The sequence below is a fragment of the Eutrema salsugineum genome, unplaced genomic scaffold (genome assembly GCF_000478725.1).
Source record: "Eutrema salsugineum unplaced genomic scaffold, Eutsalg1_0 scaffold_1, whole genome shotgun sequence".
Lineage (NCBI taxonomy): Eukaryota > Viridiplantae > Streptophyta > Magnoliopsida > Brassicales > Brassicaceae > Eutrema > Eutrema salsugineum.
In genome coordinates, this window is record NW_006256909.1 from 13,580,827 (window position 1) to 13,605,848 (window position 25,022).

The 25,022-nt window shown below is 33.4% G+C and overlaps 2 protein-coding genes across 2 annotated transcripts; one reads left to right on the top strand and one right to left on the bottom strand.

The window, feature by feature from the left end:
• Positions 1-628: 628 nt before the first annotated feature.
• On the top strand, positions 629-2,629 carry LOC112082436. Its single transcript, XM_024150135.1, has 3 exons — positions 629-1,514; positions 1,610-1,799; positions 1,901-2,629. Exons 1-3 carry the CDS (start codon positions 1,119-1,121, stop codon positions 2,398-2,400), a joined length of 1,086 nt encoding a protein of 361 aa, XP_024005903.1. The 5' UTR covers positions 629-1,118; the 3' UTR covers positions 2,401-2,629.
• Positions 2,630-10,913: 8,284 nt separating this feature from the next.
• Positions 10,914-12,469, bottom strand: LOC18029315. Its single transcript, XM_006414616.2, has 2 exons — positions 12,164-12,469; positions 10,914-11,270 (listed from the first exon to the last, which is right to left on the bottom strand). Exons 1-2 carry the CDS (start codon positions 12,290-12,292, stop codon positions 11,169-11,171), a joined length of 231 nt encoding a protein of 76 aa, XP_006414679.1. The 5' UTR covers positions 12,293-12,469; the 3' UTR covers positions 10,914-11,168.
• Positions 12,470-25,022: the final 12,553 nt, after the last annotated feature.

The following is a 25,022-nucleotide window of genomic DNA, read 5'->3' on the forward strand; positions in this document are numbered from 1 at the left end:
AGCTGCCACCTGTCCCGAGAGACGTCTTCAATTGTCCCGAAATAAGAAACGTCTCGGGCCAAATAGAGACGCGGCCCAACTATTTTATTATTTTGTTTCTCGTAAAAACGCGACCCGTCTCTGCGTTGCTGATGCCCTAATAGCAGTTCAAGAATAGAGTAGTAAAAGATGGATTTTGTGCTACGTGGTGTGCTCATATTGGCACAATGTCATATTTTTCCTGCAAAATAGCTGTAATTATATTAAATCTCTGTAATTAATAATATAAAACAAAACAAAAAAAAAAGAAATAAGTTTTCCGAAAATCCCAACTCGCGAAGACAAAATCGTAAATTTTCATCATTACAATTTACTTACTGACAGTTTACCGTAAAAAGGATCAACCACAATTACTATGATCAGTAACAAAACAGTAACCACACCGTCCCACTAAGAGAGTTAAACGGTCATTTCTGATATCACGTAATGTAATTTGTCAAAACCAAAAACAATATCACGTATTAATTTATGACGTGGCATCATCTTGTCTAGTCACCATTTTCTTCTTTGGCCTCTTCAGCTTCGTTCTAATCTCTGCACCTATATAATCAACCAATCTCGCTTTACTCCAACCAGATGAAGGAAACAAAAAAAAAAAAATTGAGAATTGCGTTTTCAAATAGACAATTTACCTCTTAGTTTTTTCTCAAAACCTTAAATCAATCTCCGGCGAATTAAATATCGCCGGGAAAATGAGTATTCCGGTCACTTTTTCCTCTCTTACCGTTCTTAGTAACGATGTTTCCGACAATCGCCGTCATGTTTTCCGTGAAAATCGTCGGCGTTAAGAAACTCCGATTTCCTAACTAATTTTTTTAGAAGATCGTATAGTTTTTCTACTTGGTAGTTTCTAGTAGCTGAGAGGTTTTTTAGTGGATTTCGTTTCTTCTTCTCTTCTTCTTGTGAGGTTTTGAAGCTGTGGAGTTTCTGATTTTGAATTTTCCTGGAAAGAGATCTAAATTCTAGGGAAGTTTCTGAGTGAATTTTTGAATATATTTGTTTCGCTTAGCTTTGTTTGAACGGAGAATTGACTTGTTCCTTACTTCGTCGAGCGAGAAATCAGATTAGATCTATAATCAATGCCTTTTCCGATGAAGATCCAGCCGATTAACAACGATTTTCCGGCGAGTAGAGACTCAGCTCGTGCGGAATCAGGAAAACCAGTGCTCAAATCTCGCCTCAAGCGTCTCTTAGATCGGCCGTTTACAAATGTTCTGAGAAGCTCAAACTCGGATAAATCACTCAACGCCGCCGCCTCTGAAGACGGCGTCGGAACTGAGTTCGAGCCTAGCTCCGTCGCTTTATCAAAGATGGTTCAGAACTACATGGAGGAAACCAACGAGAAACAAGGTAGAAACGGACGCAATCGCTGCAATTGTTTCAACGGGAACACCAACGATGATAGCTCCGACGACGAATTCGATTTGTTCGGTTTCTCCGTCGATTCTCTCAACGACGCTTATGATCATTTCAAGGTATATAAACTCAGCTTCTCTTTTTCTTCCTCAACTAAAACTTTGGTCTATTATAACTCTTAACGAATTCATCATCGTCCATGGATTTTGAATAGAGCTTGATTCCATGCGCGAGCGTCACTGAGAGGAATCTGTTGGCTGATGTTGCGAAGATCGTAGAGAAGAACAAATCAATCAAAAGGAAAGTCGATTTGAGGAAGATCGTCGTCGATGGACTTTCATCTCTCGGATACGATTCCTCAATTTGTAAATCGAAATGGGATAAAACTCGGTCTATACCGTCCGGTACGTTATCCATTAAACCGGTTTCCTTCTTCTTCTTCTTCGATTCTCAATTTCTCATGATGTTTCGTCTGATTTTTTTTTTGAATTTCGGAAATTTTCAGGTGAGTATGAGTACATTGATGTGATTGTGAACGGTGAGAGGTTCCTAATCGACGTGGATTTTCGATCGGAGTTCGAGATCGCACGGCAGACGAATGCTTACAAGTCGCTGCTTCAATCTCTACCGTTCATCTTCGTCGGAAAGTCTGACCGGATTTGTCAGATCGTTTCAATGGTCTCGGAGGCGACCAAGCAGAGCTTGAAGAAGAAGGGGATGCATTTTCCGCCGTGGAGGAAAGCTGATTACATGCGAGCTAAATGGCTTTCTTCGTACACCCGAAACTCCGCCCAGGAGCCGCAGGTTTCTTCCGCCGCCGTGGCTGAACCGGAGCTAGATAGGTCGGAGATTGTGCTGAGTTTCGAGGAGAAATTTTTGTCGTCGGTGAATTCTTCTTCCTCTCCTCCTCCGTTGGTTGCCGGGAATGATGACGTGGCAAAGCCGTTGGAGAGAGAAGCGAAGGTCGTCACGGGATTAGCTTCACTGTTCAAAGAAAATCCCTAAAAAAAGTTTTTGGATTTCTAATTTTCTTAATTTTCTAGTTAAAATTTTGAGAAAAGCTGCAGAAATAAAGAAAACAAAACAAAAAAAAATGAGAGTAAAAAGCATATAAAAATATAACAATAGTATATCTTCCTCTTTTTGCGACATCTTACTTTCTTTCTTTTCCGACATTTCAAGGGCTATTATTTTTTTCCTATGTGATGTTATATTAATACATTGGGATAACTTAAACGCGTTCGGGAAAGTAAAACGAAATATCAAGTGTTTTGTTTACGCCTGAGATACGTGCAGTTTTTTTTTTTTTTTTAGGTTCTTGAAAATGTTTTATTTTACGTGCAGTTAATGTTTTATTTTTTAGGTTCTTGAAAATGTTTTAACGTTTTAAGGAAATTCACTGAGACCTTCACTTAAAAATATGTTGGCGCTAAAGGAACAGACGATTTATGACAACTCTAATTGCTCATATTTCCATAAACACTGCAAGCAAATTATCAGTGGAATTAAAACAAAAAACAAAGCATTTATCGATGTCAGAAAAATAAAGGTTGCAAAATTTAGATTAAATAATTTCTTATGATGACGGCAGCATTCGAGAAGAAAGAAGAAGCCAGTGGTTTCTTGATAATGTGGATTGCAAGAGGCAAGAGCTGTTCGTTTCAACAGTGTAATATTCTCTTACTGTTTTCTCTTTTCTTTTTATTAACTTTTCAGATTATTTATTGTTCCTGTAATCGTGTTATTCCACTTATGTCAGTGAAATAAATATTTTGGTTTATGATTTGGTTACATCTATATATAAAAAAGGTTAGCTATGATGTATTATGTATATACAAACAAAATTTACAAAACTATTAAAGCATGAAAAGAAAGAAAAAATCAATGTTTACATGTTATTTCAATTAATTTTACATTTGAGTAGTTATATCATCTTAAAGTAAATCAAACTAGATTGAACTAAATAAAAATCATTGGTTTGTTCTATAAATGTTTTTTTTAACAAGTTTGTTTTATAAAATTAAAATGCAATGTTTTGTTGATCTTTTATATGAAAATATTTAGTTTTGATTTTCTTATATTTCCTATTTGTTGGAAAAATCAAAACTTGTGTTTGCTTTTATATTTAGTTGAAGTCGAGACCAACTTTCTACATGGACCTAACTTTGTTTCCCATAAAAGATGTGTTGTTGTGATTTAAAATCAATTCTCTTTCAAACGGTTAAACCATACCAAGATGTTATGCATCGCAATCATTGATGTGGGGGCACCATGTAATCCATTATGAGACTTTTATTATTCTTTTCTTGATGTCATAGTACACATTACACTGTACACACATTTATAATAATTTTTTAAGAAATACACAAGTTCTTAAATAATAAGGATTATTTATATTAGAGTACTCTTTATATTATTGCAATAATTTTAGGTTGCATGAAGTGGATAGGGCCGGTTACAATAATCTCAGAAGCTGTGAGACCTCTTGGCTATTCCGGTATTTTCTCCAAGTTTTGACATTTTCTAAGAGTAGAAAAAGACATTTTCGCCATAGAGATAAAACATAATTATAATATTTTTCAACAACATTATTATCGTTCTAAATATTATACTATAGTTCAATAAACTTCCCTTTCACATTTACTGTTTTTAATTAGAATGTCTTTGTCGACTTAAAAAATGAATCTCTTTAATATGGTATGATTATCATCAGTATTAATTGGCTTTGAACGAGTATCATCACAAAAATAAATGTAAAGGAGATTATGCTAACCAAATTAAATTCGACTCCAGAAAAAGTATATACTATTTTCATGGTCTATTTAGTTCCACTCCATAAGGACCATCACACTTTAATAGTTGTGAGACCCGTCTCTTATCTTCTCTTATTGTTTCTTTGCTTTTTAATTTATCACCTGAGTTCTTGCGTTGTGAGTTGTGGTACACTGGTACTGTTAGTGTTATCATCATATTGGACCTCCTAGCTCTTCACACATGCATGGTATAATGATTTGGTTATAAGATATATCTTATATAGTATATATATATATATATACACTATATATTTAGCTACTGTTGTATTACTTTCTACATTAGTCGTTGGGGATTTGGAGATTCCTCTCCTTACTATTGAAATATTTAGCTACTGTCTACTCTCTTGTATTACTTTCTCTCCCCAATCAGTTTACCTAACCATTTTCTTAACTTTTTTTGTGTGGATAAATTACTACATTATTGATAGTTCTAAATATTCTAGACATCATTAAAAATATAATTAGTTTTCAATCGATTTCCCAAGAATATTAGTAAGAGTATTGGTTGAATTTTCAGAAAATGTTTAAATTGACTTCGCTATTCAGATTTAATACATTTTCTCGCAATAGATTGAAGTTTTGGCGTGCAAGAAACAAAGTTTTGCATTAAACTTTCAATAAACAGATTTCACAAGATGTGTCCCTCATAATTGCAATTTACAGGTCAGTATGTTGACTTACGCGTTAAACACACACATATATATATATATACATATATATATAATTAATTAATCACAAATAGATGAATGTAATTAATCATAACTAAAAGATTTACAATTGTGTATAAACCCATATAATAATTATTCTTATAATTATATAACTGGTGCTTTAAGAAAAAATATATTAGAATTGTAGTGTGAGAATTTATACCAACTTAATATTTAATATAATACTTCTAGAAATTTTTCAATATATTGTGCAAAGTTATAAAAAAAATAAAAAACATGGGTATATATATTTAAAGAAAAGAAAGATAAGGATTACGTAGCGTGTTAATGTTTGGGACCAACCTGCAAAATGGCGAGTCTAATGGTAACGAGACCTATCTACATTGACATGCCTAAAGTCTTACTAACATTATTGACCTCATATACAAAAATACACAAATATCCGAAATAGATGGTGTGGTTACTTTGTGTGGCGCATTGACATCGGCTGAATATGGTTATTCACATGCCTCTCAGCTTTTTTTTTAGTTATATATTACTATAGTAGCCAAATACTTAAAAAAAAATTATGACATAAATATACTTATGATCATACAGTGAATATTATGATATTGTAAAAAATGACTTGAACATATATAGGATCATATTGTAGAGATTAGGGTATCGTAGATATTTTTACATGAAAATACATAATGAAGGCAGAGGAATTATGATATTTAGCTGTTTCTCTATTTTTAGAACACATAAATACAGAGACTTATCCGCATTTAACATGAGACCCCGAATATTTGGTGAAATGTGGTCCTCCTCCTTTTGTTTTCTTCCATACTGTTGTGAAAACTTAGAAACTTTATTAATCACTGGAATGTATATATAGAGTACATAGGGAATCTAGGTTAAGTACAATGCCCTGATGGGCCTAATGGGCCGGTATAAGAGTCCATATATGATATGTGTTATAACACTCCCCCTTGGACGAGTGAACCGGGTCAGCTATTCAATCGAGATCTCGATAATGCGCTGGGGAATGTTGCCTCATTAAAACCTTACCAGGAAAAACCCAGTGGAACAAAACCATGGTGAAGGAAAAAGAGTACAACACGCATTACTCTCCCTGATTGTAGCATCACTGCAGATCTCTAAGTCTATACATTCCTATCTGTTTGACGAGCTTCCGGTGTGTTGAAGTAGGCAATGATTTGGTGAAGAGGTCAGCTGAATTCTCACTGGATCGGACTTGCTGAACGCTGAGAGTGCCGTCCTTCTGCCAGTCTGAGGTTGAGAAGAACTTCGGTAGAATGTGCTTCGTCCGATCTCCTTTGATATATCCTTCCTTGAGCTGAGCTATGCATGCCGCGTTGTCTTCATACATCACCGTGGGCTGTGTGTCTTCGTCCATACCACAATCTCTGCGGATGTGCTGAGTCATGGAGCGCAGCCAGACACATTCCCTACTAGCCTCATGAATGGCTAGGATTTCAGCATGGTTTGATGAAGTGGCAGTGAGTGTCTGCTTCATTGATCTCCAAGAGATGGCTGTTCCTCCATGCGTAAAAACGTAGCCAGTTTGAGACTTGGCAGTGTGCGGATCTGATAGATATCCTGCATCGGCGAAGCCGACTAACCCATCTTTATTTTGGTTAGTATAGAAGAGTCCTAAGTCTTGAGTACCTCGAAGGTATCTTAGGAGATGTTTTATACCGTTCCAGTGCCTCTGAGTTGGAAATGAACTATATCGAGCGAGGAGGTTCACGGCAAAACATATGTCTGGTCTAGTGTGACTAGCCAGGTACATTAACGCTCCTACAGCACTGAGGTATGGCTTTTCAGGACCAAGGATTTCTTCATCATCCTTTTTGGGACCAAGAGGGTCATCACTTAAGCTTCTAACTACCATTGGGTTGGTCAATGGGTGAGCTTGGTCCATATTAAATCGCTTGAGTACCTTTTCGATATAAGCCGATTGATGCACAAGGATTCCTCCTTTGATGTACTCAAGTTGTAATCCCAAACAGTACTTTGTTTTGCCTAGGTCTTTCATTTCGAATTCTGCTTTTAAGCAGTCGACTGTTTGGGAGATCTCACCAGATGTTCCGAGGATGTTTAGATCATCCACGTATACTGCTATGATTACAAATCCTTTGTTTGAGTACTTCTTGATGAAGATGCATGGACTGATGGGGTCATTTTTGTAGCCTTCTTTGATGAGGTAATCGCTGAGGTGGTTGTACCACATACGCCCACTTTGTTTCAGTCCATACAAGGATTTGTTCAGCCTGATGCAGTATTGATCTCGAGATGCATTTTTGTCTTTTAGTTCAATGCCATCTGGGAGTCTCATATATATTTCGTTGTCCAGGGGCCCATAGAGATATGCGGTTACAACATCCATTAACCGCAGATCAAGATTTTCTCTTATGGCCAGACTTATGAGGAATCGGAATGTTGTTGCATCCACCACTGGAGAATAAGTCTCCTCATAATCGATTCCGGGTCTCTGTGAGAATCCTTGTGCTACAAGCCGTGCTTTGTATCGAACGACTTCACCGAGTTCGTTCCTTTTGCGCACAAAAACCCATTTGTGGCCCACTGGCTTGATGTGTGATGGGGTCCGGATGATCGGACCGAACACGTTTCTGAGTTTGAGACTCTTTAACTCCACGTTTATGGCTTCTTTCCATTTTAGCCAATCTGTTCGATGTGTACACTGTGTTATTGACGTGGGTTCTAGATCCTCTTGCGTGAGCGCAACATCAAGTGCTACTTTGTATGCAAAGAGTGCATTTAAGTCGACTTCTTTTCGATTCCATTGTATTCCGGACATATTGTAATTGATGGAGATCTCATTGTTATCTTCTGAACCTGGAGATTCGGCGTCCCGAACTTCCATTGAGGGTTCATTAGATTGAGTCTCAGCCGCGGCTATGTCTGATATTGCAGGAATCCCGGTTTCGGTTATTGCACCTTTCTTTGATTTCCGGGGATTCTTATCTTTGGAACCGAGAGGTCTGCCCCGTTTGAGACGTGGTGCAGACTCTGTAGCAACTTGGGTCTGTCCCGTTGGGACAGCTATTCGTACTGGTGCATTACAAGCTGGGATGTACGATTTGGTTACTTTGGTCGGGTCAGCAAAGGAATCTGGCAATTGATTAGCTAGCTTTTGATAATGAATAATCTTTTGGATCTCTGAATCACATTCTAGAGTCCGAGGATCTTGCCAATTTAATGATGTTTGATTCCATGAAAGATCTTTGACCAGCTTGTTTGTCTCACCACCTAAAGAGGGATATACCGATTCATCGAATTGGCAATCCGCATATCTGGCCTTGAAGAGATCTCCAGTGGTTGGCTCAAGATATCTTATGATGGTGGGAGAGTCAAAACCAACATATATTCCCATCCTTCTTTGAGGTCCCATTTTGGTTTGATGTGGTGGAGCAATGGGTACATATACTGAACACCCAAATGTTTTGAGATGGGAGATGTCTGGCTCATGACCCGAGAGTAGTTGGGATGGGGAATATTTGTGTTCACTAGATGGCCGGATGCGTATGAGTTCAGCAGCATGTAATACTGCATGTCCCCATGCTGAGGCCGGGAGCTTTGATCTCATGAGTAATGGTCGGGCTATCCATTGAATGCGTTTAATGAATGATTCAGCCAATCCATTTTGAGTATGGACATGTGCTACAGGATGTTCCACGGTTACCCCCATGGCCATACAGTAGTCATTAAACGCTTGTAAGGTAAATTCACCAGCATTGTCAAGGCGGATAGTCTTTAGTGGGAAGTCAGGGAAATGGGCCCGCAATTTTATGATTTGGGCCAAGAACCTAGCGAAGGCTTGGTTCCGAGAGGACAAGAGACAAACATATGACCAACGGGTCGATGCGTCTATAAGGACCATGAAGTACCAGAATGGTCCGGAAGATGGATGTATAGGTCCACAGATATCGCCCTGGATTCTTTCTAGGAAATGAAGTGTTTGTTTAGAGATTTTAACTGGTGAAGGCCGAGTGATCAATTTGCCTTGAGAACAAGCTGTGCACATGAGGTGTTGAGGATAAGCTCGGTTTTCTTTGAGGGTATGCCCTTGAGAGTTTTGAATTAGTTTACGCATCATATTTGCACCGGGATGACCGAGCCTTCGTGCCAAATAGTATAATCAGTAAACCGGGCTTTGAGAGTGGTATTAGCTTCAATCATACTGACTTTAGCATGGTAAAGTCCAGTAGAGAGCGCGGGTATGGTTTCGAGGATTTGTTTATGGCCGTCTACGGTTTTAGTGACTAGGAGGGATTCTTTGTTCCCTTGACCTTGGGTTTCTATGTGGAAACCATTCTGTCTTATATCCTTGAAGCTCAGAAGATTTCTCTTCGAACTAGGAGAATATAGAGCATCTGGTATTTCAAGTTGTGTGCCATTTGATAGCAACACATAGGCATGGCCATATCCTTCGATAAGGTTTGAGGGACCCGCGATGGTGCTAATATTTGCGGTTTGATAGGTTAGGTTTATGAAGTAACTTTTGTTTCTTAAGATAGTGTGGCTGGATCCACTATCTACGACTATGGTTTCCATTTGCTGGTGTGCTTTTCCACCTTTGGATTTCTGACAGGCTAATGAAACTGGGAGCTAATAGACCTCAGTTAGCCGCTACAAATTCCAAGGATTGATCACCAAAACTGGAGAAGCTGCTGGTTGAAGAAGAAAAAACTCGGATCTGGTTTTTTTTTCGGTTGATCGTCGTGTACTGTAAGTGTGCGTGAGGGCGCGTCCGACGTTGGATCGACAAACGGTTTTCACCAGTAGATTCGTCTCGTCGAGGGCTTCGATTTGATATGTAGACCGTCTTCTGGTTCCTCATGGTTTGGAAGATATGCGTCTTTTAAGTTTCGACTTGCTTTTAGGGTTTTGGTGGTGGCCGGATTTATTAGGGTTTTTCGCTCAGAGAGTCTTATCGTGCTGATAACGTGTTGTGAAAACTTAGAAACTTTATTAATCACTGGAATGTATATATAGAGTACATAGGGAATCTAGGTTAAGTACAATGCCCTGATGGGCCTAATGGGCCGGTATAAGAGTCCATATATGATATGTGTTATAACACATACTTCTTTTTGTTATAATCCTTTTTTTTTTTCATTATTTTCCCTCTAAAGGTAAATATGTAAATAAACTAGTAACCTTTTTTTTTGTTCTTTACTTTACTGAAATAGTATTATGATTTCTGAAGGAGATTCCGATTTAAATCCAGAACGATAGAACATCACGTAAAACGTGAGATTACTACTAGACCAGAGACCTTTTTTTACAACACTCTTGTGTTTTGGTGTAGAATGTGACTTTTGATTTATTTATTTTCTTAAAAAACTTTTTCTTTTCACTAACGTGTTTAAATTCTTTTACTTTTATTAAATGTGAAAAGCTGCTAAGCAGATAGATAAGGATCACTGAATTTATATTACGTATTGGTTTAGGGAAATCAGGCAACAAAGAAATGCTAATTATAAAATAGTGTTGCTTGGGTAGGCAACAACACCCACATTTATAATTTTTCTGTTCTACAGTGCAGATCTTTAAAGTCAATTCCTTATCAAATCAGACAGCTTGCAAAAAATTGTTTAAGAATGTATACAATAAAATTCTAGTAAGTATATAAGTAGAAAAAAAGAAAGTAATTATAAAGCTGAGAAGCTTCATTAACTTCTCTAATGACCCGTTATAAAAATAAAAGCAAAAGCACTGACATTGTGACAGCTAAGAAAAGATGATGACACCCATTAATAGGATTCAGAGGTTATCCATAAGAAACTCAGAGAAGATTTTTTTTTTGTGAACTAAATATAGAACCTACCCAAAAAAGAAAGTCAGAATCAAAGAAATACAACGAATATGGATATTATTTTCAGAACCAAATTATTATAATTCTCGCTGAAATTTCGAGGCCCATTAACATTTAATGATAATAACATATAACAAAATGCAAACACTTGGATATGAGATGGTGAATCCCTGATTCTGCACTGAAATTTTATCAGAAAATGTTTTAGACTTCATCCATTGATGTGTGTTTGTGTATAAACACAAAATATGTAACTAAGGTTCATTAACAAAACAAACGCCTTCGTCTTCTTCTTCCTTACTATAGCTTTAACTTGTACATCTCATTTTGATCTTACAGGAATCAACAACACAACATAACATTATTACCTTATTATATCAGTTGCTATGCCGAGCAATTTACTATAACCTCGAACATCAAACTTCTGTATATTTCCGTCTCATCAGCTCACGGAATGTTCTTCTTACGCGCAAGCTCTCGTGCCATCTCCCTAAGCTCCTCAGGTGAAGGAGGTCGAGGTGCTTCTTCTGGATACACAACATATGAACGCTACACAACAAAAGTAGCCAAATTTAGAGACATGATCAGTGAATGCATCCTTCTATTGCACTACAAAATCACCATATGGTGCTCTGAAGACCCGGAGAAACCCGACAACTATCAGAATCTCAAATGCAGCAGAAAATAGACATCTGATGTAGAATCATATTGAACATTAAACCAGAACAAATCAGATCGTTTTAAATATTTCTAAGTTCTTCAATGATTCAAGCGCAGACAAACTATTTTGTGTGGTTTTTCCTCACTCAAAACAGTCAAGTAACAAAGCGTGTAATCCATTTTCGAATTTAGTTTCCTAATCATCGAGCAAAACCACACAAAATAGCCAAAACTTACACTACAAAAACTACTATTTGCAGATTATTCAAATGCAGCAAATGAAACTACGAAGAAGAAACAATGACTAACCTATATACTATGTGTTCAACAATGCGTTAACCCAATTTCTAGAGTTATAATTACTAATTATTAAGCAAAACCCATCAATCTAAATGCGTAACAGAGCACAACAATCCAACGAGATACGTTTGAATTCGAAGCATCAACCTAAAAGATTGCTGATTTATGAAAAGGGTAAATGAGAAAGAGATGGAGAAGACGAATTTGCAGATTATTCAAATGCAGCAAATGAAACTACGAAGACGACTCATTGGGGATCAAACCAGTATCTTGTAAGTTTCTGACATTGTAGTAAACTACATACTCTGTGTTCAGCAATGCGCTAACCCAATTTCTAGAGTTATCATTCCTAATTTTCAAGCAAAACCCATCAATCTATATCCGTAACAGAGCACAAAAATCCAACGAGATTCGTTTAAATTCGAAGCATCAACGATTGCTGATTTATGAAAAGGGTAAACGAGAGAGAAGGAGAAGATTACATTTCCCATGAATTTCTTGATATTGGTGCTGTTGTTGGCGAATGTATACATGAGGCCGATAGGAACAGCGACGTAGAAACCGAACTTGGCGATCTCTAGAATCCCTTTTGATGTTCCAACGGACGACATTTTTACTCAGAGATCGAGGAATAGAGACCGAGATCGATGTAAATTCAGATAGAAACAAATGATTAGAGTTTTTAGGGTTTATCGATTAAGAGAATTTGGGGGAAATCGATGAAGCGAACGAACTTCAAACTGCCAATAAGACAATAACTGAAAGATTGTGTTAATTTGGATATTTCTTAAAAATTAGAGGTGTTAAGAGTAAATAAATTAGGGTTTTTAAATTATCAAAAGCCCAAATGAAAGAATCTGGGCCGGCCTCATTAGAGAATCATTGATTACATTATGTTGTTCGTTTCATAAAGCCAAAAACATAAGACTCTCTAGACCATGAAGAAATCTCCAATGCAATTACCTTCTGGTTCTAGGTAAATTCAATCATTGCCAACTCAGTCAATGTTTTTATGCTCCGAATTAATCAATAATAAAAAAAGAATTGTAAATTTAGGACACATTTTGCAAATAATTATCTTTATAAGACTTTTTGGAATCTATCACTTTTAAATTTAATCTATTATAATAAAACAAAAACACTTTTAGCGCTTGCGTCCAAACACTCACAAAGATTAAATTTAATAGAATTTAAATTAGTTATTAATTTAGATATTTTTAGATTTTTTTTTAATTGTAGACCATATTTAATTTAAATTTCAAATTATTCAAATTTTTAATAATTAAATTGAATTATAAAAATTTGGATTTAATTTAATTTAAAATTCAAAAAATTTAGAATTACTTTTAATACAAAAATTTAAATAATACTTTTAATTACTTTAGATTTTTTAAATACAAGTTAGATTTAATTTAAAATTTTGAATTTAATTAATCATATTACTAATAAAAATTAAAGCTAAATGCATTTAAGAGTGTCCACATAGGATTAAAAAGAGAAATTATATGGATCCATATCAATAATCAAAATTAAGAAAGTTTCAAAAAATAATATTATTGTTAATAATATATATATATATATAAGAATAAAATATATATATATATATAATTTCCCTTAACAATAAAAACTAAAATAATAAAAAATTAAAAACATTTCTTAGACAAAATACCAATTACTTAGATATAAAATAATATGTAATTAATTAAGAAATGAAACTAAATATTAACATTATTTTTCGATTTTCTTATAAACCTGATATAAAAATAATGAAATTAAAGATGATAAATTTTTTTCTTTCATTATAGAAGAACATATACTAATTTTTTCGTGTCAATACTATTTTTAATAAATAATAATTGATTATTTTGTTATAGGTTTTAGTTATCTTTTTAGTATACTAACCTACAAGCATTAGAAGAATTTAAAAATATTTATACAAGTTGAAATTATAAAACAAATTAAAATAATATTTCCTACAACATAAAAAAAACACATATATTAATATGTGGAGATAATTAGTGTTTTAAACATAATTTAAGGGTGACAATAAGTTTGTGAAATCTATTTTAAGATATACCAAAAATAAATTTAATAGTTTATTGAGAGGTAATTCAATGCTATCAATTATAATTTGTACTCATTAATACAGTAAAATTTGGAGATTTTTTTGTCTTTCTTAATTGTCAATAAAAATCCATTATCACACACAATATGTTACTCGATAAAAGCTTGGTATTTACCAATTTAAGATAAGATTGAAAAAAATTTATATTGAACTCATCAATCTTTGTGACTTAAAATTAGGTTCAAATTTTATTTTATATTTATTTACGTTTTAAAATATATGAGAGAAAAAATTATGTTTATTAGTTTGGTTTTTTTAATTTAAAATAAATCAGAAATTTGTATCGACTAAACTAGCTAAGAAAAGAGAATAATTTTTAACTTTATCATTTTTCATAAAAAACATATAGATGAAAAGATAAATTTATTTTTTTGACTAATAAGTGATGTGTAGTACTTTATCTTTGTGTTAATACTAATTAAGTACTATTTAATTAGTTTGTTACATTTTGGGTTGGTTTTGGTATACAAAATGTTAAGCGTTCGACAAAAAAATATGTTTTTAAAATGACACATATATAAATTCAAACAAGATCGTTAAAACCTCAAAATCCATATATAAATTTTGAAATTAAAACTGGATTATTTTTGATAAATTTTATTACAACAAATTAAAATCTAAATAAATATAATTGTTTAAATATTATTTTTTAATATAATAGCATTAAAAACTATCCACGCGTAGCGTGAATACAAAATCTAGTATTTTCATAAAAGCGCAAATGGTAAACGAATATTTTATTGTATTTTATCATAATCAATTAGTATAAAATATCAAATATTTAAGATTAATAAATATTTATATTATACAATAATATGATAGAGCTGATTAAAGTTATATATTTATATTGAAGGTTCTATACGGGTTATAGTTTGTTAAAAGATGTTAAATATTCAGATGATTTGAGACAATTAAACGAACAAGTTAACCAATTTATAGATATATACATTTTTTATAATATCACAAATGGTAAATAAATATCTTTATATTTTATCATAATCAATTGGTCTAAAATATCAAATTATTTAATATTAGTAAATATTATGTTATACAATAATATGATAGAGCAGATTAGGGTTATGCATTAATAATTACAATTTTATATAGATTAGTTCGTCAAAACATGTAAAAACTGATTTAAGGCAACAAAACAGACAGGCTAGCCAATTCATAGATATATAAAATGTTTATGTATAAATATAAATTCACATAATAACAAAGTTTATAATTAACATTAGATCGATATATACTTAATTAACTCATATTTTCTTCTACTAATATACAATCTATACTATTTACAAATTAAAACATAATAACAAAAATTTTGATTTAAAAAATAAAAAAAAATAAAAATAAATTATATCTAAACAAAAAAATAAATACAAGTTATAGTAGAAATACAAAAACAATAAATTCTTGTGCGGATACACGGGGTTAGAATCTAGTTACCCTTTAATTAAGTATTACATTAATTTCAGAAATTCGAATTTACTTTTTAATTTTTTTTAAAAAAAATCAATATACCAAATAAAGAAATAAATTAATTCTCAAAAATCAGTTATGGAAAGTTTTATTTTTTTTAAAATTATTTTCCACAATATGTAGAAAACGTATTCTACATTCTACAGTTTTATAGAATATGTTTTCTAGATATTCTTCTACAATCTACGAAACCTAGAATCGATGTTCTATAAGTTCTTCTTCATTCTAGGATACTTATAGAATAAGTATTCTACAGATTCATCATCGTTATATAGCTTATGAATATATATTCTACATTTTTCACTACGTTTTACATTTTATTAGAATGTGTGTTCTACTGACTTTTCTTTGTTCTACGTAATGTGGAAAATGTATTCTACGAAGTTTTTAAGAGAATCTGAGAAAATCTAGGTTTTATGCGCTTAACCACCAAAGAGAATATTTCCAAATATTCATTTCCATTTCTTCCCCCACGTTTTCTTGCCCAGAATTTTCATACACGTTTTTTTTTCTCTTGAGGTTCTTCACGTTTTTTTCTACTTTTTCTTCTCTTCCACAGAATTTCTTCACTCTGTCCTTTAACAAAAACATGTTACATATGTATGTATCATCTGGTGAATGGAGAAGGTCTGATAGCAATAAGGGGTGGGTATTTACCGATGATAAAGACAAGCGTGGTAGGTTAGTTATGCTGGAATCAAGTACTACTCTAGAGGAGTTAAACGCGATGGTGTTGTAGGATTTTGGAGTATGCGAACAGATTGTGGAGTTCAGTTATTTACCGGCCAATTTGATTCACAGCAACAAATCTCCCCCAGTTGTTATTTGATAACACCGTATTTTGACAACTTTTATGGATTGTTTTTAAATGCTTTTCAAATGTTTTTTATTTCTTTTAAGTGTTTTAATTATGGTTTTCTAGTATTTGTAGTTCCAAGACTCTTTTCAGGTAATTAAGGCAAAAGATGTGCATTTTGAAGCAAAAGACCATTTTGGATAAATTCGGATCCTCATAAGTTTCACATCCGATGAAGACTTTTCCACCGTCAGATCATCCCCAAAATCGAACATAATATAAAAGAGACAACTAGCTTTCAAATGCAATTGGTTTGAAGACAATCCAATGGTTAGATCTCCAGATATCCTTGATGCACTGAAGACATGTTCTGCAGTCTCGCGAAGGAAGCACGCACAGAATGAAGATTCAACCTCAAAGACCAATCCCCGCGGGTCCAGGAGCCACGACCGCGGAGAACACACTCTCGACCGCGGTTACGAGTTTCTGGCCGCGGCCAAACCCCAATTCACCGCGGTCAGAAGCCTCGCGACCGGTGCCGACTAAAAGGCTGGCCCATGACCCTGTTTCAAGCCCAATTCGTCTTTTCTTCATTGGAAACCCTAAGGACGACTGGAGAGAGTTCAAGACCTATAAATATGTGTCTAAGGAGACCTATTTTCGTGTGCCTCAGAAGAATCCCTTTTGGAAGCCACCAAATTTAGTTTTTTTAGGGTTTTTATGTTCTTATGTTCTTAGTTCTTAGTTTAGGGAGATAGAGATTTCTCTTGAACCCTCTTTATGTTCTACCTTTATCTTAATTCGGTTTTTACTGTTATGCATCTTTCAATTTCGTTTTTATCTTCTTCATATTAGATTAGTTGTTTAAAGGATTTGAAGAGAAGTTTTCTCCGAGCTTAGATCTCGAAATCGAGATGCTTCTTCTTCATCTCCTTGTCTGTTTTTCTCTACTTCTTTCTTCTTATTAATCTATGCACGTCTCTTCTATTTACTTTATGCACGTTTTGGAATGATGAGGTATGAGTTTAAAGGCTCGATCGAAGGGAATCGACTATGTTCGATAAGGATCTTCGCGAGATAAACCAAAGCCGAATTCTAGAAATCTTTCTTCTAAACTTATACTTAAAGCATGGATCTAGCGTCGCGAACTAGAGACTGATCTAGGTCCTTGGTGTTGCGAAAGTATTCATCCGGGGCTGGATCTAGTTTGAGAAGAGCAGATCAACCATAGGAGTGGAAACCTACCTATGGGCGAGCTGTGAATGTTGACGAGTCTTAAACATAATGCATCTTTTCCCTTCCAGGGCCAGAGTGGAAACCTACTGGTCAGGGTTGCGAGAGATAGTTGTTTATGATCCGACAGTGGCGTATTCATACGTCCGTGACTCGAGTTCTAAGAATTTACTAGGATCAATATTAAGAGTTTTGTTCATCCTTTAGATTTATTATCGATTTATTCACTTCTAGTTTTCAAATCCCTTTTTAAAATACATATATAGAAATCGCACAACCTATCCAAAACACGTATTTCGTCTTAGACTTCGTTTACTAATTCTGGTTCTAAGGTTCCGCAGGTAAAGCGTGGATTCTCTGTGGATCGACACCCTAAGTACTACAACGCACTGCTGTGCACTTGCAGATATCTAGGGTTATAAATTTAAAACATAAAGCCGCGAAGTCAACCCTAGCAGCATCATTATCACAAACGATCGCCAACTCAAAAACTTTGTTGGTTATGCAAGGAAGAGTTCCTTGATACATGATTCACTGGATGTATCTCCTAGTTTCTACTGCAATAGAACAGCGTTGAGATTGTAATCTAAAAGATTTGAAATCCAGAGGACCAGTGTTACTCTATGACTCTACGAAGACTAAAATAAAGCTAAGAGAAGATGATTTGAATGTGTCTTAAACGACAAGTAAAAGCAAACTAGAAAGGATTTAAATTCGAATTAAAACAAGCACTAGACCAAGGAAATTCGCAAGAATCTCAGAGATAGAAATCAAATGACTATTCAGGGCACAGTTTAAACGCAAGTCTCGAACTCAAACATAGATGCATATCAACCCACTGTCGTGGCACCAATAATTTTGTCTAACAAACTAAATTCTAAACTGTCGTTTGAAAATAGAAATCACAGAAAAACATTAACGAGCAGGTTTGATCTGTTCACAATTTGCCTTAACATCAACTGTCGTTGGCTAAAGACAAATCGCTCACCAATGTTCTTTCTAGCAACCTATTACACTTTTGATGACCAAGTTAACCTAAAATCGCAGATTGAGTGATCAATTCAACCTAAGTATTAATTTTAACAATGGTGAAGACAAATCGATATTAAGCCCTATTTGCATCTAATTCTCTTACTCATGAAACCCTTTGAAAACCTTAATCTAGCTAAGTGATCTACTCAGACATGGAGAAAAGAGAAACAACAAAAGATGAAAAGAAATTCATGAATAAAAATAAGAGATAACAAAGGGTTCATAATTCTTCTCAAAGTGTTGCAGAAATTCTTCTCCCAAATCTTACAAGCAAAAACTCTCAAGGTCTAGAAATTGTAAAAGAAAGCGTAAAAAAGGTTCTGTCTCAAATTAGGCGGCTCTGGTGCTTTATTTCTCTTCTTTCACGTCCCAGAACTAGGTAAAATCTGTTTCCTTATTTTTCTCTGTAGGTTGGAGCAGCTGCTCCACGAAAGGGCTTAGTCGGGAGCATGTGCTCCTACTAAGAATGGTACTTCTGCGTATGATTTATGCTCATTTGCTCAGCTTCAACTCTTTTTTGCTCCAAAGACTCCAGCTGCTCCAATCCTCTCCTAAAGCCTCCTAGTTACCTGAAACATCCTGAAAAGACTCCAAAGACTCCTAAAAAGATTAGTAAACACGGGTTAGAATGAATCAAAATCTCCACTTATCAATACATTTGTGTGTCACTTTTACATCTGAATTACAGAAGAATAAAGGCAACATCGACTTGAATAAGGAACCATCTGGTCATATTAGCAGAGAGACAGAGAGGATGACACTATGTTCCATCAAAAGTCCGACGGTTTGGAAATTGTGCAATTTCAGCGATGTGATGATTCGGAAAACAATGCCCGAAACGTTAATGACGATGGTGATGAGTTCGAAATTGGTCAAAAAAAAAGAAGAAAGTGAGAGGAAAGTTCGGTTCTCCTTGCCTGATGTTGTAAAGAAGGACCAAACTTTCAGCAGCAAAAATGTTCTCAAGGCAACTCTGGAAGTATGTGCAATGAAGCATAACTTTGACTACAAGGTTGAAAAATCAACAAAACAGTGGTGGTATATACGCTGCAAGGATAATGGATGCACTTGGCGTGTTCGTGCTGAGAGTTTACATGGTTCTAGGTATTTCAAAATCAATAAATACGTTGCTGACCATACTTGTGCTCCTTTGAACAAAAACAATGCCAGCAGGACTGCTTCGGCGAAAACGATTGGCACCCTGATTATGTACAAGTACGAGGGTGTGAAGGAAGGGCCTACAGCGAGAGATATTATACAGTTTATGCGTACAGAGTATGGATGCAAAATCTCCTATAACCATGCTTGGGAGGCTCGAGAATTTGCAATTAACGCTGTTTGGGGCATCCTAGAGAAAGGTTATGGTAAACTTCCAAAATACTTGCATATGTTGAAAGCAGCTAATCCTGGTACGCATACACATTACCAGACTGATTGCAATGATAGATTTAAATATCTATTTCTATCTTTCGGTCAGTCAATTAGAGGATTCTATGCAGGCATTCGTAGGGTTATTGTGCTCGATGGTACATTTTTGAAGAGTAAATACAAAGGAGTTCTGCTTGTTGCTACAAATTTAGATAGTAACTCCAACTTGTATCCATTTTAAGGCTGATACTTTTTATTGTGTCCTTGCTCAATCTTCCAAGACATCTTTCTCCTTCTATGGTATTATTGAAAATGCCTTTTTGAAGCATACTGTATGCGTAGATTGCATACTCATTTCCTTTGTTAGTCGTCTTCAGAATTATTTCGACATGTTATTTTGAGTTTATTCCTCTTACATGTTAAAACTAATTCACACTGTGGTTAATTGGTTATGTTTTAGAAATAAATATTTTGTTGGTTTTCATATCTACGTAAAATAATTAACAAAGATATAGAAAAAGATGAAGAAAATACAGAAAAAATCAAAGAAGACAAAGATATAGAAACGAAGAAGAAGACGATGAAAAAATTGAAAGACAAAGAAGTGGAGAGAGTAAGAAGAATCTGATGCAGAAGAGCTCGGAAAACACATACAAAACATTAAAGATGGGAAAGGAGATTGGAAGATTAAGACGACAAAGTATGAGAATGTGAAAAATTAGAAGAAAAAGAGAAAGAAGACAAATACAATGAAGTAAGAAGAATATGGATAACAAGAAATAAAAAAGACATATATGAATAAGAAGATGACAAATTTGAAAATGAAGAAAAATTAGAAGTAAAAGATAAAAGTAGGGATTATGAATTCAAATAAAACAAAGATTATGAAGAAGAAGAGGAGTAAAATTTGTTGCAATAAAAGTGTGGACTTATTCTTCATTTCATTTGATGTCTTTTTTTTTGTCTATGAAGGTGGAAGATGCCATCGCAGTTGCTGTAGCAGCCATGTTGAAGAAGATCACTGTTTGAGTTTCTGATTTGAATATCTATCTTCAAAACCATTTGCTGATTTTCAATCTTTCAAGAAATTAAACAGAAAAATAAATTCAATATGTTAATCTTATGTTAGTTTGAATTTTGCTTAAATCAGATGCTCTGGTGGCTAAGAAAAAGGAATCGAAGGACGTTGAGGACAAAATCACGTAATATATTTTTCATGAGACTGCATTTTTGTATTGTTTCATTAGAATTTTGTTTCAACTCAGTGACTCTAAAAATTATTTAGTTCAGGTTTGTATATGTATAACGTAAATTATTCAGTCTAAGTTAGCTTCAACGTAAATTAAAGTTATAGCAGTGACCATGACTGTTGAGAGTCGAATATTTTTTTTTCATATTGAAACATTTGTTTCACTGCTTAAGAAGATGAAGAAAAAATATTTGATGAATTAAGAAGAAGATGAAAAGCACTGAATGACGAAAAGGGATAAGGATTATAAGAGGAGGAAATTGAAGAAGAAGAAACACGAAGATAACAAGAAAGCAGTAATAGAAGAAGAAAATCAAAAAATGATGTAGATAAAGTAGAGGAATATGAAGATGATTAATATGTTTTTAAATAAGATAAAAATATGAAGACGAAGACGATGAGTAAAAATTGACAAAAAAACAAAGAAAAAGTTGGAGAATACGAGGATGATGAAAAAAAAATATACAAAAAGAAAAACCAAGAGATAAAGATGAGGAAGCAGATATAGACAAAGTAGAAGTAGAAGATGACTAAGATGAGATAAGTACAAATAACAGAAAGAAGAAAAATTATAAAAAGATGATGAAGAAAAATAAGTCGAAGAAGACAAAGAGGATAAAGAAGAAGAAGTAGAAGTAAAGACCATGAAGAGAAAGATGAAGAAATGAAAGATAGAAAAAGGAGGAAGAGGACAAAGCGGAAGAAAAATAATTTCGGAAAATACAAAGGTAGAGACGTTAAAGATAAGGAAAAAGACCTGAAGATAATAATGACAAATTATGAGTATGTGAAAATGAGTAAAGAGGCTAACAAAAATCAGAATGATAAGTAGATGAAAGACATATACAATAAACTCGGATGAAGATGGATATTATCAGAAACCTGAAACAGTGAAGCTCTTTAGCATGGGCGATGAAGAAGTATTTTGAAAAACAAAGGACCAAAATGTTGAAGATAAGAAAGGATACCGGAAGATGATGACTGACAAAGTATGAGAATGTGAATATGAGGAAGAAGGATAAGAAAAAAAACATATGAGTAAGAACATGAAGAAGAAAAATACAACTAAATTAGGAAGAAGATGGATAACACGAAATAAAGAAGAAGGATAAGAAGAAGGGGAATGAGAAGTTAAAGATGAAGAAGAAATAAGATGATGTAGATGAAGTAGAAGAAGGTGAAGATTAGAAATAAGAATTCAAATCAAACAAAGAATATGAAAAAAAAAAGAGGAGTAAAAATTGGAAAATAAAAAGAAAAATAAGAAGTTGAAGAATATGAGGATGGTAGAAAAAGAGTCAAAGACGATAAAAAGGAAGAAAAAAATGAGGAGGAAAACCCCGTAAGATAGTAATAGGAAGCAGATAAAGGGTAATAGGAAGCAGATAAAGGTGCAGTAGAAGAGGGAGCAGATGTGCACGAGATAAGTAACAATAAGAGAAATAATATGTATCAGAAGAAGAAGAAGAAGAATTAAGATGAGAAAACTAAAAAAAACAAAAAAAAACAAAAAAAATAAAGAGGACAAAGAGGATAATGAAGAAGAAGTAGAAGTCGAAGAGGAAGATGAAAAAAAAAATGAATTAAAAGAAGATGATGAATAACAAGACGGTGATGATAAAGAAAAATTAAAAAAATACAAGGAGAAAAACGTTGAAGATGAGAAAGAAGACCGAAAGATGAAAATGACCAAGAATGAGAAACGAAGCTTATGAAAACTAAAAGAATATTAAGAAGACGAATAAGACTATCATGATAGACTAGGAAGAAGATGAATAACACGAAATAACTAAGAAGGATTAAAATAAGAAGATGAGAAAGTTGAACAAGAAAAAGAAAACTGAAAGATGAAGAAGCTCATAAAATGATGTACACGAAGTAGAATAAGGTGAAGATGAGGAATACATAATTCACATAAGAAAAATTATATGAAAAAAAGAAAGAGGATGAGTTAAAATTGGGAAAAACAAGAAAAAGTAGTTGGGAATGTTGAGGATGGTGAAATAAAAATCTAATGACAACGAATAAAAGAACAAAAATACAAGGAATAATCTAAAGATAAAAAAGAGAAAGCACATAATAACGAATAATGGATATTCACACACCTGAAAAAAATAATATTACTGTTTTCTTCTAAACGAAAACAATATCGTCCAAATAGCTATACAAGATTAGAGGAAATGTATACATCAATGTTCAAACTAAATCCACTTTTAAGACCAATACAAAATCAAATAAGATACCTCAAATATTAATTCATTTTTCAGCATTTTAAATTAGATCATTTTTCAAATTTTCAAAAAAAACATATTAATTAGTATAGTTAACATAAAATGTAGGCTTTCTTCTGATTTAATAATAACAGTCATTTAAATTCAGTTGTAGTATATTTTTTTCTTTCTAATCAAAATTTCATGATTTGAGAGAAGATAAGGAATATAGACAAATGTGCAAAAACTTTTTTTTTTTTTTGTCATCCTGTGCAAAAACTTCTTAAATTAGAAATGCCTGATAGTGATATCGTTGTATTCTTATATATGTTATAAATGATGTTTTTGTTATTTTATAAAATATTTTTATTTGGTTTGTGTTTAGTTTTTTTGGATTGTTTTATCTATTTATAAAATTATTATATATTTATGAAGGATTTGGTTTTAATAATATATAATAATCATTTTTATAACCCTGTATTCAAGTAGAATAATTATATAATTGAATATTATGTTAGTTTGTGTCATAAACTAAAAGTGTTTTCTTTATTAAATTTTAAAAATATCATGTCCGCGCTTGGCGCGGACGACCACCTAGTATTTAATATTTTACGAGGTAATGGCGTTGAACTATCAAATCTACATTTGTTTCTTAAAACTGTAAAAATACCATAATAAACATTTTGGAACACCATATTAAATTTATATTATCCACAAACTCTTGTATAAATAAATATGTACTCTGTAATCATGATGCAAAACTAAAATACAGTTGATGTTATTCAGTAAAAGTTCTTTTGAATTTAAGTTACTTCAGAATCTGTCCAAAATAACACAACAAAAAGATTGAGGCACCATTAGCTATATGAAATTACAAAATAATGAGAAACTTGAAATATGATGGGTAGTAGGGAGTCTGCCTTCATATTTATATCAAAGTTTATGTTTTCATGATAACAATAAATTCATTTAATATTGTAAACCCAACAAAAATATATACTGTAATTTTTAGTGAAATTAGTGATAATGGATTTGCGTTTTGTAAATATTCAAATAGTACAAATATGGCTATCTAAATGTCATCACTATTAATATTGTAAAATAACTCTACAATTATGGCTGAGTAAATGTCATGAATACTAATTATCCAATAGTAATAATTCTTAATGTACAATTTTTTTTACAACATAGAGTTATAAAATAACTTGCAGCATTGAAGGGGAGCCATCTGAAGAATCAACCAAAACATGCATATATTGAACATGTATTTCTATTTCTTTCATTTGTTTTATTTTTTATTTTATTTTTTGCTTTTTTCTTATTTTTTGCTTCTATTTTTCTTATTGTTTACTTATCTTTGTCGATCTTTAATTATTTTAAATTTTCAATTATTACAATATCCAAAGTATATCCAATACATTATAAGACAGGATTTTTAGGTAATAAGTTGGTTTGGGTAATTCAGATAGGAACGGTGCAAAAAGTTTTTTTCTTTTGTGTTACCTATTTGTGAAGAAACATGCGGTTTGTCTCAATCTCCGGATTCCCTTCAGTGTTTTGAAATATTGTCCCAAATTGTGGTACTATCCCATGAATTCAATTATAGGAAAGATCCAAGCTTGTCAATTTCAACTTGGTGAGCTCGAAAGGAATGGTGGCAGTAAGACAGGTTATGCGAATGATCAATCACAAAAAGAGATTTGAGATCGACATTGACATACCTGGAAGAGGTAATACACGTCAGGTTTATGGATATAAAGGTAATAGCCGTGATTCAACCCTCTATACAGTTTATCCCATATAAAACCTTAGTGATGATTTTCTTTCCAGCTCTTAGGTATTCCTC

Coding starts and splice junctions, on each gene's coding strand:
- LOC112082436 (XM_024150135.1), top strand. CDS start 1,119: ATGCCTTTTCCGATGAAGATCCAGCCGATTAACAACGATTTTCCGGCG. Junction 1,515..1,609: donor ACGCTTATGATCATTTCAAG/GTATATAAACTC, acceptor GATTTTGAATAG/AGCTTGATTCCATGCGCGAG. Junction 1,800..1,900: donor AACTCGGTCTATACCGTCCG/GTACGTTATCCA, acceptor GGAAATTTTCAG/GTGAGTATGAGTACATTGAT.
- LOC18029315 (XM_006414616.2), bottom strand. CDS start 12,292: ATGTCGTCCGTTGGAACATCAAAAGGGATTCTAGAGATCGCCAAGTTC. Junction 11,271..12,163: donor TCAAGAAATTCATGGGAAAT/GTAATCTTCTCC, acceptor TTTGTTGTGTAG/CGTTCATATGTTGTGTATCC.